Raw genomic sequence first — 15,146 nt, forward strand, 5'->3', positions numbered from 1 at the left:
CCAATCAGATGGCAGTGGTGATCATGGCAGCATTTCCCTTTGGGTACATAGAGTTTTCACCAAGGCAGAAAGTCACTGCTTAAAAAATGTGACGTATGGTGGGCCAGTCAAGTCTGTCCCTCCTCCTCCTTGATTCTCTAGGTCAAGATGAGATTGATTCTCCTCCTCCTGATTGTCCCTCCTCCTCCTTGATTCTCTAGGTCAAGTCTTGGGCTTTTGTTTTATTTTGTTTGTTTGTTTGGTGGAAATTTCCAAATGTATACAAAAGTAGAGAGAACAGTATAGAGAACTCCCATGTACCCATCCCCTAACTTCAGCAGTTACCAACTCAAGGCCACTAGGACACGCTTTAAAAATATAACCATAATATCCTACATTTGAAAGTTAGCGATTTTTGAGGCTGTTGAAACATGCAAAGGTGTGCCATTGGAGAGAATGAAGCAAAGATACAGATAAGTGGCATATAGCATGACAAAGGAAAAGAGCTCCAATCGCTAAAGTCTTGGAGAAGGCTCCAGTTTGGCAGGTCTCCCCTTGATGTGAAGAGCTATGCCCCGTTATTCTATCCTAATAAATCCCCTCCTCCTTTTTTTTTTTTTATAACATTGGTTTGAGTTAGACTTTCGTGACTAATGTTACTGCTATCTAGATAGCTTAGTGTTACTCCTCTCCGTGTTCTTTGATTTTTCGCACCACTCAACTTAGTTTAGCAATGGTAATGCTAACAGCTACCATTTATTGAATGCCTACCGTGTGCCAGACCCTCTTACCAAGTACTTAACCTTCATTCCTTATAAGGACCCAGCGAAAACAATTATTTCCCTGTGTTGTTGATGAAGAAAAGAAGATTTACATGGCTTAGGTAGTCTGTGCTCAGGTTACACAGTTAGTAAGCACGGAACCAAAATCCTGCTCAGATCTTTCTAACCCTCAACCTCTGTTCTCACTGTGCCATGCTGCACGTGACGGACATGATTTTTATTTTCTAAAAAGCTAACCTAAGTCTGTAGCATTAAACCATCAGGTCGGCAGACCGTTGCCTCGCCTTTCTAGGCACACAACTAGACTCCTTTGCATTTAGGGTTGGCCTTGTGGTTGGGCTCTACCTTTGAAATGTGAATAGAAGAGACGTGCCCTGTTTCATGACTGGGCCCATAAAGCTTCCCATTGGCTGCCCTCTGTGCTCTTCCTGCTTCTGCTATCTGGTTTACACTGCCGAGGGTGACCTTGGCAACCACATGTTGAAGATGGCAAAAGCTGACAGCCTGGGTCCCTGAGTGACTATGCAACAGAGCTTTCTACCACCAATCTGAAACCTTCTGGAACGGTTTATATGAATCATAAAGTCCTACTGTATTTAAGCCATTGTACATGTAGGGGTCATCTCTTAACAACAGCTAGCCTTCCTTAATTTTTATGTACTGTTTCGGTTATTCAGTATTTACCTGTGAGAGAGGGAGGGAGAAATGGATGGATGGATGGATGGATGGATGGATGGATGGATGGATGGGATTTCTCAGCTCTGCTTAAGACATTGCAGAGGTCAGGCCCTTTCAAAAGAGCCAAATATCTTCTGGAATTACTCTGGGGTCGTGAAGGAGATAAACGAGCAGGATAATGATGGGGGAGGTAGGCACCCTGGGGTGAGCAGAGGCTTGATTCTGTTTCAAAAGGGGAATTGTGGACATGGGTGGGTCCCTTGGAAGCGTTGTGAGGGTGGGGGAATTAGGAAGTGAGAAAGGGAAGTGGGACAACAGCAAGGGCGAAGTTGGCCAGCCCCAGGCTCTGCCCAAAGGCCTGGTAATGGTCACAGAAGTGACCTTCAGAGCTCTGAAGCTGCTGGCGCCAGAATGCTCCAGATAGGAATGACCCCTGTTAGGACAGACTGTTCTCCTTTTACCATTAGCGGTTTTTAAAGCAAACGCAAGCAATGTTTTTGCACAATGATTAAAATTGTTATAGGACAGATTAAAAAAGTGACGAGAAAGAATGAGCATGTTAGAGTTGTAACTACTAAAGTGTATTGTACTGGAAGATAAATAATGTGTAAAAAGGCAACTCGTAGTTAGGGTGGTGGTGGGGTTCTTGGAGATGGCAAGGATAAAAAGAATCATCTAGGGTTTGACTGGATCCAGCATTCTCACCCAGGAGGATATCGCCCCTAAGAGGGTGAAAAGTGGTTCATGGGGGAGCAAAAAGAACTTGGATATTCAGTGGTTTGTGGCCCTCCAGGGGTCCACAAAGAGAAATATATCTGTGGTGGTAGAATTTCATGGTGGGAAGGGGGAATTAGGAAAAAATGTCTAAATATCTCCTTAAAGGGGTGATGATGGAAAAAAAGGTTGAGGCACACTGGACTAGATGATTCCAATGGAGGAATTTTGTTGACCATCCATGGGTCCTCCTGGGAAAATGAATTAGAAGTAAGTGCATTATCTTGACGGAAGGAAAAAGACCTTACCCATGGCCTAGGAATGTGGGAAATATAAAATGCACTGGGAAATATAAAAGCAGCAGTGGGCAGCTGGGCCACCCCCACAGCTGCTCAGTAGTTGATCAACTGCTCCCTCCGTAAATGTCAGTGTCCAGGACGCTGGGCTGAGGGCCTGTGACACGCGGGGCCATTTCCCAGACAAGGCGATAGGAGGGGACAAGGCAGGGTGCAAGTCAGGATTCAGGAATTAACCCGCCCACCTCCCACCCTCCCGATCTGTTTTGTTTTATTCCCTTGTCTTCTGCCTCCTTCCCTGTTCTCTCAAGACGCCCATCATTCATTTCTTCTACAGGCTGGGGAATCAGTAGCAATGTTAATGAGTGAAAGAAAAGAATGCTAGAAACAGCCGCGGGCTGACATCAAAGAAATGAACTTCAGCCCTGTGATTGTCGTGTGGAAGGCCTGGAAATACACGCGAACATCTGTGAAATCAAATCAAAACGCAGACAGGCTTTTGGCCTCCCTACTCCATGTTTCCAGATATGATTTGGATGCGCAGTTCCTTAACAAAATAAAAATGAAGGACCATGTCAAGTATGGGGAATGGTTCTCATCCCACGGGTGTTCAGCCATGGAAATGGCTTCTGGCTCTAGGCTGCTTGAAAGTCTAGAGTTTGCTATCAGTCTGAAAATAGCGATGTTGTTTCAGAGGGGCTCTGAAGGATGGAAAGGAGGGCCCAGCACAGGCCACTCTTTTCTCTTGCCTTCTCCCTGGTGCTCATTAAGGAAAAGGTTCTGATCAAACAGTAAGAGTTACTACTTCTGAAGCCCTTAAGACAGGTCAGGTAGTTTTAAGTGCTTTACATATATTAATTTACTCCTTTAACCAAACAGCCCTGTGAGGGGAGTACTATTATCACAATGGGAAACTCAAGCTCCGAAAAGCTAAGTTGCTTATCCAAGGTCACACAACTACTGGTGGCACTGAGAATTGAGGCGATAGGAGCCCTGGGGCCAACTCTCTACTTGCCAATGATGTCTTTGAGCACAAGAGTGAATGGGCTTACACTGAAATTGCTTTTGACATTACATCCTTGGTATGGAGTCTTATTTAATATTTTTAAATCTACATTCAGATTAGCATATAGTGCAACAAGGATTTCAGGAGTAGATTCCTTCATGCCCCTTACCCATTTAGCGCACCCCCCCCCCACAACCCCTCCAGGAACCCTCTGTTTGTTCTCCATATTTAAATGGACTCTTAAAAACTGAGAATAAACTGAGGGTTGACGAGGGGTGGGAGGGAGAGGAAAGTGGGTGATGGGCATTGAGAAGGGCACCTGTTGGGATGAGCACTGGGTGTTGTAGGGAAACCAATTTGATGATAAATTTCATATTAAAAAAAAAAAGTCTCATATGTTTTGTCACCCTCCCTGTTTTTATATTATTTTTGCTTCCCTTCCCTTATGATCATCTGTTCTGTGTCTTGAAGTCCTCATATGAGTGAAGTCATATGATATTTGTCTTTCTCTAATTTCGCTTAGCATAATACCCTCCAGTTCCATCCGTGTAGTTGCAAATGACATAGAGTCTTCTTTAAAGAACAATGTGTCAATCAGCAGGCCTCTGGCGCAGTTGAATCCTTGGGGGGCACTGACAGGATGGACTAATTGCTTACTGGACACATCTGCCCTCTTGTGATGAAAATTATTCAAATAGGATCTTCTCCAGGTCTCTGGAATGCACCTACTTAGTCCTTGGGTCTAGTTCCATGGTTGAAGGATGGAGGATGGGTAGCCAATGAGGAAGCTGACTCTGTAGAGTCAGACTTATGCATCTCCCAACCTTCTCCAAGATGTTCCTAGCTTTGTGACTCTCAGACAGTGAGGCTTATAAATGTGACTCCAGAGTCCTGTAACTTTTAGCACCAGGGATAAGGGGGAAACAGATTAGGCTTCCTGAAGAGTCCCAGGGACACTAATGAGACCCCATCTGCATCCGTAGGGAAGGAGTTTATTTTGTTTAAGTGGCCCTAGTGGATTAGGACCAGATGTACAAGACTTGGCAGAAAGATGGTCAATTGAAGAATGAACTGAAGGTCACAAACTATCAGAACAGAGAGGAAACAGAAGCAGACAGGCCCGTGTTCTAGTCCGTGCTCTACCGGTGACATGCTGTGTGACCTTGGGCAAGTTGCTTTTGTTTGGCACCAGTTTCCTGAGCGGTAGAGTGACAGAACTGAACTACATGCGCTCAAAATCTCAGGTGTCGCCAGGTGCGTCTTTCAACGTTCACCAAAATCCCTTTTCTGATGGGCTCCCCATCACACACACATTTTTATGCACATTATGATTAGTAAGACAAGATCCACACCCATCGTCATGGGTTTTCCTCATTCATGAAGTAACTCCTACTTCTCTGGGTTGTTGGGAAGTCGTCATCTCCATTTGATGCAGTGTTAGGGGGTCCCGTCAGACTAGGTTTGTTTGGGCGAAGCAAGGACACGTATGCACAGCTATATATTTTTTTAAGTAAGGAAAACTGATTTTGAAGATACTGATGCCTATGCTGATGAATTATTATGCTGCACAGTGCCAGCTTCAAACAGAGGCTGATTTAGGGATTATTCATTCTCCCTGAAATTGTGGTGATTACTGGTGCCAGCCTGTAGCTCTAATCTGTAGGGTGGGGTCCAGGGTCAAAGGAGACCTTACTGGCTTCACTTTACCTTACAGATTATGTTCTGTAACTTCCATCTGCTTCCAGACCATTTAGTTTACCCCTAGACTTCATGGGCTGACATAGGTTAAAAAAGAAAGAAAACTTCATAGCAAAAATCTTTGATTGATAATCCTACTCCAAAGAAACAACCCTAAAGAATGTTCTACATCCACAGAAACATCATGTGAAATAATCACCACCACAACCAGTCTGGAAGACTGGATCTCTAACATTTGGAACATAATTAAGCAAATTCTCTAACCAACAGAATTCAAACGATAATGATGAAGCCTATGTAACAATGTGGGAACATGTCTGATTGAAAGAAACCACAAACGTCCACTGTGATCATAACCATGTAATTTTCCAGAAGGAAATCCTGACGCATGGCTACAGCATGGATGAACCTGAGGACATCATGCTAAGCGAAGTGAGCCAGTTACGCAAAAATGCTGTGTGATTCTACTTATGTGAGGTACTTAAAATAGTTAGAATCCTAGAGATAGAAAGGGTGGCTGCCAAGGGCTGGGAAGAGGGGAGAGTAGGGAGTTCTCTCATGGGTCTAGAGTTTCAGTGTTCTAAGAAGAGAATTCTAGAGATGGATGGTGGTGATTATTGTGCAACATGACAAATATATTTAATGCCACTGAACCGTTCACTTAAAAATAGTTAAGATGGTGGGGCGCCTGGGTGGCTCGGTTGAGCGTCCAACTTTGGCTCAGGTCATGATCTCACAGCTTGTGGGTTCGAGCCCCGTGTTGGGCTCTGTGCTGACGGCTCAGAGCCTGGAGCCTGCTTCGGATTCTGTGTCTCCCTCTCTCTCTGCCCCTCCCCCCCCTTGCTCTGTCTCAAAAATAAACATTAAAAAAATTAAAAATGAAAATAGTTAAGATGGTAAATTTTATGTATATTTTACCACAATAAAAACAATTGGGAAAAAATGTCACGAAGTAGGTAAAACGGGAAGATGGCACGCAAAAATGAACTGTTACTATTGTGTTCTGTATACGCATTGTCTTTAAAATTTCCTTTAATATAGCAACACTACTGCTTTCATAACAGAAAGCACTGACAGAAAAAAAAATCAGGGAAAAAAATTTTGAGATCTTTGGGTAGTTGTTATTTGCCCCAGGAAGTACCCAGGTAGTCATGGGAAAAACTTGTTTAACATCCTCGCACTTTATAATTTGCTATTGTTTTAAAATTTTTTTTTACTACAGATCATTGGGGGCCCATAACCTTTCCAGTTTTAGGTTTTAGTTTAGGTTTACGTTTTAGGCCGGTCTTGGGTGTAGTCCATTCAATTTTCAGGCTGAGGGACTTGTGCCGGGATGGCCCCCGGGGCCCCGCAGCTCTTCGAGAAGCGCATCTGTGTGGTCACAGGAGCCCCGGCCTCCTCACCAGCTTATTCCATTTGCACGAAAACTCCTCCCCATGGACCTGGGAGAGTGATCCTGGTTTTGCCTTTCAACTCCAGGGCTAGGGTGGTTTTTTTTTGCTTTTTTTTTTCTGTAAGTAATCAATTAATCACTAGAAATAGACATGTGGCACACCTGGAAGTGGACCAAAATATCCATGAGCCAAATGCTTCCAGTCCGGCAGCAGAAGGGGATGCCTGGCGAAGGCTTGTGGGCCCAGCTTGGTGTGGAGCAGGAGACAGGAGCTCCTGCTCCCATCTCGACTGTGTGAGGAAGACCTGGATGTGCCTCCCGCTGTTCGGTGAGTGACACTTAAATGGTAGCGCTGTTTGGGGATAACGACGAAAACTAACGGCTATGCTTTTCACTGACAGAGCTAGACTGTTCCAAGAAGCTTGAGGTGGACTATTTTTGGACTTGACTTTGAGAACTTCCAGGCCCATATTTGACCTTGTTGGGAAGTTCCCTAAGCCCAAGCGTTGAGAAGAGAACCACCTGGGCGGTCCATCGTGAGCTGAAATGAACAACGTCGATTTCATGGTAACTGGCCTATATTGAGCAGGGACCCTGCGCCGGATGTTGCTGTGCTGCTTACCATGCATCAGCACGTCTGGTCCTCACAACCACTCTGTGAGCAGTACTCTAGGATTCCCATTTTTCAAAAAGCAAATTAAGATTCCTATAGTCTTAGGTGCTGGCCCAAAGCCACCTAGTGACTTGACCTGGCTTTTTTTTAGAAGTTCCAAATCAGCACAGACATGCCATAAATGCAGGTCTGAAATATGGGAACTTTCATTTCTTTCCCTAAACCAACCAAAATGTCCTGTGGGAGGAAACAGTCCTAAGTCTGTGGCTTTTTTTTTTTTTTTCCAATTTTCAATGGATTTCTTCTTCTTGATTAGGAAAGGTCTCTTCTTGTGCAGAAACTCACCAGTGAGTAATGGAGAACCTTTCCAGCAAATTAGGAGACTTGAGAAATAGAAAATCCTTCATTTACCGTTGGAAGACCAGAGCATTTCCAAATAGACTTTAAGCCAACACTACATAAATTCGAATTTCCTTAGAGGCAGCAGTTTTAATGTTGATAATCTCTAAGAGCAGTACTATTGGGTGGTTTCTGAGTAGACTTTAGACTCTCAAAAGTTTAGTTTTAGTGGTTTAATAAAACCTGAATCTGTATAGTTCTTTTAGCCAGGAAGTCTGAGGTCGAAGCACCCCTGGCCATCAGCTCACCACGCTCATTCCACATCGGTTGCCCAGAATCTCTGGTAGAGATAATCACCCCGTGAAGCAGCCACTCTTACTTAGGTGAGTAGTCGGGTCTGGGGTGAGGGCAGAGGTGGGGGGGAGCTACCAAAGCAGTCCCTTAGGGGGACGGCCACCACGTGGCTGAATGGCTGGATAGGATTTTCAGAGTTAACTTCCTAAATTGTACTGGGGCTGCTGTACAAAGCCAGACTGGGCCTCCGAGAACTCAAAGGTACTGTCGGTAGGCACCCCCCTGCTTCCCCTCTCCTGTTGGATCTTTATCTTGCCACAGTCGATGAAAGGTCCGCCTGGATCTTCCCCGCAGCAGTGAACAGCCCCAGAAAGGAGTCCGTGTGGAACATGGCCCGCCAGGGCCCACTAGAGCGCGGGGCGAGGGCCCAGGGGCCATATCCTAACCCCAGCCACCCCTGACCAAGTCTGTTCCTCTAAGAAGCCAGCTGTGTGGATTCACAGGTCAGATGGAGGGAAAGGCCTCAGTTACTTCCTCGGCTTTTCTTGGTCCCTGGGTAGGTGGAGAGGCCTGCGAAGGACCATACCGATGACTGCTCTGGCCTCCCTCCCCAGCCTCTTCACAGCACCGCACCCCAGGGCCCCACCCAACGCAGTGGGTGTCTTTGAAGGGAGTCAGGCATGCAGTGCAGAGATCCCAGCACACCTACCAGGCTGAATCCCTTTTAAAAACCCCAGACTCGGGCAATTAGAAGGAGTGTTTTCAATATTTTATTAACAAATAAATTGGTAGAAGAACAATTTCTCTGGTAATCTCACCGCCCCCCCCCCCCACTCCCATTTAATGTCCAGCATGTGGCTGCCATGATGGTCGGTGTCTAACTTGCTCTGCTAGCTGGGTTCTCAGCAGCCCCCTCGGCCTAGTTCAGTCATCTTCCCAAGGACTTTGGGGCAAGGAGAAAACTCCCCTCCTCAAGAGGGCGAGAGAGAGACAGAAGTTTCTGCTTGGAGGCCAGGGCCACAAAGGCAAGCCAGGCCTTATTCCTTTTGGAGGAGGGGCACAGGTTCTTCTTCCTAGGGCAGAGCACTTGTGCCCGCCCCCATCCGCCTTCCGGAGGAGGTGAGCCCAGCGTGAGAAAGCCCTGAGCGGAAACTCAACGTTACGAGGACACCACTCTTTTCTCTTAGACCTGCTAAGAGGGCACCCGGCGATCTCTGTCAGCAGAGTGAGACTCTAGGACTAAAACAAAAGCCTAGGAGGAGCCCTTGTCTTGGCAAAACCTTGGGTGGATCAAATCGCAACACTGCACAGACCTAGTAACTACAGCGGTGAGGTGAGCAGACCGTCAACCTGTCGGGGAGTACGGAGGAGGAAGAGACTATTCCAGGTAAAACACTTGGTCGTCGAGCACCTTTTCTCCAAGAAGTTTGGCACTAACTCTATACCATGTCCTCAATTCTTCCACGAAGATAGCATGACCAACTCACCTCCGGGGTCCTCAGGGCAGGCGTTTGAGCTCAGTCTTCTTCCTCTAATGTCCGATAAAAATAACCCTACACGTGCATTACGTCTCTTCATAGTGTATTTACAGTAAGTAAAACGGCCCGCCAGGCACACTCACGCCCTGCAAAATTGTAACAGCTGCTCAGGGACGCTCGTGCCCGTCACCAAGGCAGCAGGGTCCCCTGAGACTCCGAGAGGGGCGAATGCACGGGGCGGCTGGCTCTGCTAGCGGGCCGCCCGGGGCCCACACTCCATGCACAGCAGCGGCCTCTCAGAAGCAGACGATCCGCTTCTCGTCTTGGAAGACTTTGGCCTCCTCTGGCTTTATCAAGTTTCCATTTAGGCTGTCAGGGAGAAACAAAGAACACAAAACATTAGCAGTTTGTAGGAGCCTTCCCGGGATGTGTTCCCGACACCCTCCTGTTCTTCACGTGGCCCAAGAAGTTCCGGAACGTGCTCCATTCAGACACTTGCTTGGTAAGATTACTCCCTTCCAGCTGTCGTCGCTCTATGAACTGGGTCTCACTAAGGTCACCAGTAGCCTCTAGGAGCCTGAACTTCATGACCTTGTCTCAGGCCTTGTCTGTCCCGTCCTTCACGGGCGTTTGGCTGTTCTCTCCCCTGCCTCCTTGAACCACCACATTTGCTCGGCTTGATTTCTTGCTCTCTGGTTTTCTCCTGTGTCTGCCACTCCACCTCCGTCTCCTCTCCCATGGTCTCCCGCACGTGGCCTCTAGATACTGGATTCCTCTAGACTGGGGGCTTGGCCCTTTTCCCCAGCTGACCTCATCCCTTCGTGAGTGGACCTGTGGCCCAGACCTCTCCCGTGTGGCTCCACTTACTTGACATCTTCACTTGGACGCCGCCCAGGGACCCTGGCTCAGTGCACGGGACCACTCTTTATCCACCTGTGCAAGGTAGCGACCTGGGGGTCGGCCTTGACCCCCTCATCTTCGTAGTCTATCTATCACAAAGTTCTATCTTATTCCCTAAACATCCCCAGAGTGCCTCCCTGGGACCTTTCCACGTCCTCACCACCACCATGGTGGTCTGAGCGCCATTGTCTCTTCTCTGGAGCACTGCAGTGCCCTCCTGCCTGGTCCCTTTACATGTACTCTTCTGGCCTCTTCAAATCCATTTTCCTGGAGGAGCCAGAATGGTCTTTGTAATGCAAATCTGATCATATCCCTCTTTGCTTCACACCCCTCCACGACTTGCCATTGCTTTTAGGATATAGACCCGAATACGTGGCACGACCCACAGATCTCTTATGGTCTAGTCTACCCCCTCTCCTCTGCCCCCTGTTGCCCCTTCTCCTGCACCATCTGAACCCCAGGGCCCACGGACATCTTGCCGTTTTTCAAGGGCACCAGGCCCCTTCCTGCCTCCGAGCCTTGACATTATGCTATTCCCTCTACCAGTCAGCCAATCAGACCTTCACATTTACTCAGCTGAATTTTGTCTAACAGACTTGGTGGCAGCGTTGGGATCTGAAGCGAACTTCCTCCGGGGCCAAGAAGACCCACAGGCAGGGTGCCCTGCCAGCGCGCTTCTGAGTTCAAGGTCAGCCTCGCCCGTTTCCCCATGTTTCCGGGGTGCCACCGGGGAGTCCCTCTCCATTCGTACTCACCTCCTTGCACCGGAGCTCCCGCCCTAACAGGCTTGCCAGTCTACGGTTAACAGGTCAGCACAGACCGATGGGGGTGGGATGGGGGGCGGTTCTCATGGAGCGCCAGCCCTTACCCTTGGGTCAGCCTGCCAGTTCACGTTGGAATTCCTCCTCAGCTCCCATCCGCAGTCCCCATTTCCAGTCTGCAGTCTCCGTAGTGGAGACCACTGGGCGGGTCCGTGCTGGGAACGGCCGGTGGTGGGCACAGCCTTCTCTCCGCCAGCCCAGTCCGCGGTTAACAGGTTTTGGTTACCGCTGGCGTGTGAAGGTTTGGGTTGTTTGGTGTAAACAAAGGCTCAGCTAAGACATGCCACCTTCCAGCCCACCTGCCCATTTTATGTCTGATCACGATGGTGCCAGGACCTGTGAATACCTACTGAAATGGCAAAACGTTACCAAAAACCACCTAGAAGTACAACGGCCACTATGGGGAACGTTCCCATTAGGCGTGAGGGCATTTAGAAGTGCATCTGAGAGCACGGGTTCCCCAAGTAAAACGCATTGGGATACCTGCATAAATTGCTGCGTAAAGCAGCAGCTCTGAAAGGTTTTACGATTCCAAAAACAGTTTCATTAAAAGGTTAAATAAAAGATTTAGCAAGAGACTAAACATGACACCACAAATATTAGTAATGTAGGGTCTTTGCACCTGCGTGTTTGTACGTTATAAACACGACATATTGTCCCGCCTCTGGATGGTACTGCTGACGTTAATTTGTAAAAGAGCTCTAGTTAGTTGGTTTTGTAGGGGCCAAGGACAGGCTGCTCCAAAATGTGCTGCGCTGGCATCCTGAAAACATTTGTTGTAATGTTTTTCTTTCTTTTTGAGAGAGAGAAAGCACAAGCAGGGAAGGAGCAGAGAGAGAGGGAGATACAGAATCCGAAGCAGGCTCTGAGCTGTCAGCACAGAGCCCCACAGGGGGCTCGAACTCGTGAACCGTGAGATCATGACCTGAGCCAAAGTCGGATGCCCAACCAACTGAGCCACCCAGACGGCCCCATGGCATACTGATTATTTTAAATAAAACTTATTTAAGAAACAGCCTGTGCAAGAAGGGCATTCGGACCCTCCTCTGTCCCCTGGAAGCAGGAAGTAAATCTCCCATCTGAAAGATTACCCTCCCTTTACCAGGGAGATAAAGAGACCTTGTTACCAGATAGGAAATTTAGAGGCAAGAAAGCTGTATAAACACCCCTTGTTAATTTTTACTAATATATATCACACCCCAAATTCTGTCGACAATTCCTTACTAATTGGAACTCCTGAAGTTAATTGAGTTTTCTTTGTCCTGCGGATTTTTTTTATGTTTATTTATTTATTTTTTACAGAGACAGGAGGAGACACAGAATCAGAAGCAGGCTCCAAGCTGTCAGCACAGAGCCCGACGCGGTGCTTGAACCCATGAACCGTGAGATCATGCCCTGAGCCCAAGTCGGTCACTTAACCTACTGAGCCACCCAGGTGCCCTGACCTGTCAATTCTTCATGGATTCATTTATTGTCTCTTTGTCTACAAAGTAGAAAAACTGCCTGCCTTGGCCATTTGGGCCCACTGTGCACTCATAATAAAACTCTGTGGTTTTCTCCCCTGGTTAATCTGTTTTATGCAAATTTAACTCTTAGCCCCGCTGGAAGACCTTGAAGGGTAGAGGACGAATTTCTCCTTCCCTTTGGTTGGCATTATCGGCAGGATACTAACTCACGGGACAGGTGCTTGCCTGGTATTGCTGCAGCTGAGATCCTGGGACATCTGACGTGCAGCCAGCAGAAGGTGAGATTTCTGACCACGTCGGCCTCCAGCCACCTCTGTCTGCGGGGTCTGGTGGAACGAGTGTGGTAAGAATCCTTCTGTCTCCAGATTTAGTTAGCAGGAGAAAATACTGTAGAACCAGTTCCTTGGGTGTAGCCACTTCTGGTAAAAACGTGGTAGAATACTCCTTGGCTACTGATCATTTCCTCCCGGAGACGGTCACTGTTTTGTCTGTATCTTCTGTGTTGAGTGTCACGGAGAGGAATTATCGTAGGACAGAACACAGGTATGGGCCCTGTAAACCCGCCGCTGGGGCCCGCCTCACAGACTAGCGAGGTCCCAGTCGCATCGGACCCGTGGCCATTTACACAAACCTTGCTGTGGTTAACGCACACATGGGGTACAGGCTGTTGCTAGGAAACATCTTGGAAGCCAAAGCCACGAGTGGTCACAAGTCAGGCACCTAAAAGCTGTTCGAGTGCTTGTCATCTAACTCAAAGAACCCCCAGTAGGAGAAATTGGTCATGGAACGGGGTAGATTAAGCAAACATCTGGGGGGCAAGGTACACTGTGAAACACCGAAGGCACATCTCTCCTACGGATTAGTTTGGCCCCAGAGACCCAAGGCGTAGGCAGGGCTGTTAATATGAATATGAGAGAATTTTGCTTTTATCTTGTTCTGTGTCCTAAGAGCTTGGCTTTGTGACCTTTCTCTGGTTTCTGTCACGTGGAGGGCGCACCTACCAGGGTGCACCATGGTGGCCAGTCCAACAGACCGGGGACCCAGAAACACAGTTATAAGCAGCATGCTCTGTCGGGGCCGTGCCGCCTCCCAGGAAAGTGTCAGGAGAGGTCCGAGCCCATAAGGGCCTCTGTTGCCTCAACCGCTTGCTTGTCAAGTGCTGGGAAATGCCACTCCACTAGCGTCTGCCTGTCCCAGATGAGCCCGGAGGTGTCTCACATTCTGGGAAGACCGGAGACACGGCACATGTGACCTCATTCTTCCGGCCGGCACAGTGAAGCTGTCTGCTTTCTCAGCCTGGTCCTGGAAGTAAACTTTTGGGTCACGGGGGCTGTCTCTGCCCCTCTGGGACACACCTCTTCGGAGTTTTCGGTTAAGCCGCTTATGGCTTTGAGTCGCTACTGAAATTAGTAACATCCTATTTGTCAATGGCCAGGTACCAGAGCGTTTAAATTGGCTATTGGAAAAAAAAAAATTCTTTATAAAAAGCTCTCAGTTATCTTAGAACGGCTAGCCTTAGGGATTCCCTTGACAACATAAAAGAACAAAAATTAGACTTAAGACAGATAAGTGTCCACCTCCGATGAAAACTCCCCTCTTAACATCCAGCCTGACCTCTAGGCTCAAAGTATAAAGGCTACTCTTTATATTTACTCTTTCAGTAAATGCTGAAAGCCAGAAAGTGACTTTAACAGAAGCACCAAGCACCTAGGACGACACAGGAGGGCTTGGTTTACCGTGATCAACCTCTGTCGGCCTTAGACTTCTTTGGACAATTGCCTTTGCAGATGTCTCCTGCCCCAATGCATGCCCCCCAAACGGCAGGAAATCTTCTCTAAAGCCCTTTTTCCTCCACTTTCAGAAGATCCTACCAAATTTAGAGAAACATTAAAAAGATTTGACTATTCGCCCACCTCCCCTTCACAGAGGAAAGAGATGACCAATAACATTTCTGCTTGGCCTTCTGACAAATGATCAGAGGAAGGTTGGTGTTCAGAGGCTAATAGAAGCCAAGGTTGACGTGTGTAACCGTGAAGAAGGCTTTTTGTTAAAATGCTTTGTACCATTCTGTTCATTCCCATTAATCCCCCTGATATATAGAAGCAAATTTAGGGGCACCGGGGTGGCTCAGTCAGTTAAGCCTCTGACTCTTGGTTTCAGCTCAGGTCATGATCTCACAGTTTGTGAGTTCAAGCCCCACATCGGACTCTGTGCTTACAGCACAGAGCCTGCTTGGGATTCTCTCTCTCCCTACCCCTTCCTGGTTCTCTGTCTCCCTCCCTCTCCCTCAAAAAATATATAAAAATAATTTTTAAAAAAAGAAGCAAATTTAGTTAAAAAGGTGGGCCTGTCTCTTGACATGAATTCAGGCTGGAATCTGGTTGTCTTACAAATCTCTACAAAACCAGACGTGCAACTCCGCAAACAAATCAAAACCCACCTATCTTTACCAATCTCCAAACCTCTCTGGTTCCTCTCAAAATTTTTGTGGACATCATCAACGGTCAGGATATTGGGACAAAATTGCCATGTACTTAAGGAAAAAAGAGTACATTTTTTTCCCAGATGAATCAAGCATTTTATTTACTTATAACCAAGTACTCATGTATTCTCTCTTTAAATGCTGCGTGTAGGCAGAAATAATATTCAGGCCCATATTGAAAATACTGCCCTACCAGTTTCCAGAACA

At 47.4% G+C, this 15,146-nt stretch overlaps 1 protein-coding gene and 1 long non-coding RNA gene across 4 annotated transcripts in view; one reads left to right on the forward strand and one right to left on the reverse strand.

The window, feature by feature from the left end:
• Positions 1-3,976: 3,976 nt before the first annotated feature.
• LOC124523935 (uncharacterized) lies at positions 3,977-11,028 on the forward strand. Of its 3 annotated transcripts, none has more exons than XR_006965137.1 (6): positions 3,977-5,630; positions 6,750-7,113; positions 7,756-7,881; positions 8,980-9,772; positions 10,033-10,212; positions 10,765-11,028. It is a non-coding gene; the product is annotated as an uncharacterized LOC124523935 (long non-coding RNA). The 3 variants fall into 3 exon arrangements; XR_006965138.1 differs by having other exon boundaries at positions 6,750-6,874; positions 6,948-7,113; positions 8,980-10,212; XR_006965136.1 differs by having other exon boundaries at positions 8,980-10,212.
• NOD1 (nucleotide binding oligomerization domain containing 1) overlaps positions 9,551-15,146 on the reverse strand; it is a 76,844-nt gene continuing 71,248 nt past the window's right edge. Inside the window, exon 13 of the mRNA XM_047095876.1 lies at positions 9,551-9,639. Coding sequence (XP_046951832.1) covers positions 9,567-9,639 — 73 coding nt within the window. The 3' untranslated portion in view covers positions 9,551-9,566. The remainder of the gene's footprint in view (positions 9,640-15,146) is intronic.

The sequence above is a fragment of the Lynx rufus genome, unplaced genomic scaffold (genome assembly GCF_022079265.1).
Source record: "Lynx rufus isolate CCGP_SWC_20201006 ecotype Redwood Valley unplaced genomic scaffold, mLynRuf1.p SCAF_4, whole genome shotgun sequence".
Taxonomy (NCBI): Eukaryota; Metazoa; Chordata; class Mammalia; order Carnivora; family Felidae; genus Lynx; species Lynx rufus.